Genomic DNA, 627 nt, shown 5'->3' on the forward strand with positions numbered 1-627 from the left:
CTGTTTGTTGACAACATGCTACCGCTGCATGTGGTGGAGTCTCCCACCTTTGTCGACTTGATCAAAACGCTGAACCCCAGCAAAACGTCGATGTCCTGCTACACCCTGGGCAGGATGATCTTGGCCAACCGTAAACAACAGGAGTATCTTGCAAGGTATTTATTAATTAAAATTAATAAAGTTTATTCAATTATTACTATGGCATACTTCTTTTTTAATTTTATTTAATTATTGGTAATCTTCAAGTTTAGGGGGATAAAAAAAATAAATAAAAATATTCAAGGGAAGTAACTGAACGTCTTACCAGTATTCTCCGTACATCTCTGGGATCTATTTTAAAACGGGGGCGCCAGTATTTTCTTAACGAAACACTAACGAAACACTTTGAAACTTGGGACACTGGTAGAATGTGTCATATAAAACATCCTTTACTCTTAGTCTTCTTAACAAAAAAAAAAGGAATTCGCAAGTTATTCCATGTTAAAGTTGTCGTATTTCTGTAATTTCAACCAATCACTGACGTCTATTAAGCTGAATAGAGTTACTGCTGGGCGGTCATAAAAATGTTGTTCCCTGTGACATATTTCATCCGGTTTAATCGTAATTTATACGCATATATTGTTTATA

The 627-nt window shown here is 35.4% G+C and overlaps 1 protein-coding gene across 3 annotated transcripts in view; it reads left to right on the forward strand.

Moving 5' to 3' along the window:
- Positions 1-627, forward strand: part of LOC106869584 (xaa-Pro dipeptidase) — a 34,573-nt gene that overhangs the window by 6,582 nt on the left and 27,364 nt on the right. The window contains exon 1 of one of the 3 annotated variants that reach the window (XM_014915385.2): positions 39-155. The exons of the other annotated variants lie outside the window; for them this stretch is intronic. Coding sequence (XP_014770871.1) covers positions 91-155 — 65 coding nt within the window. The 5' untranslated portion in view covers positions 39-90. Of the gene's footprint in view, positions 1-38; positions 156-627 lie in introns of those variants that run through there. 3 annotated transcript variants of the gene reach the window in all.

The sequence above is a fragment of the Octopus bimaculoides genome, chromosome 17, assembly GCF_001194135.2.
Source record: "Octopus bimaculoides isolate UCB-OBI-ISO-001 chromosome 17, ASM119413v2, whole genome shotgun sequence".
Taxonomy (NCBI): Eukaryota; Metazoa; Mollusca; class Cephalopoda; order Octopoda; family Octopodidae; genus Octopus; species Octopus bimaculoides.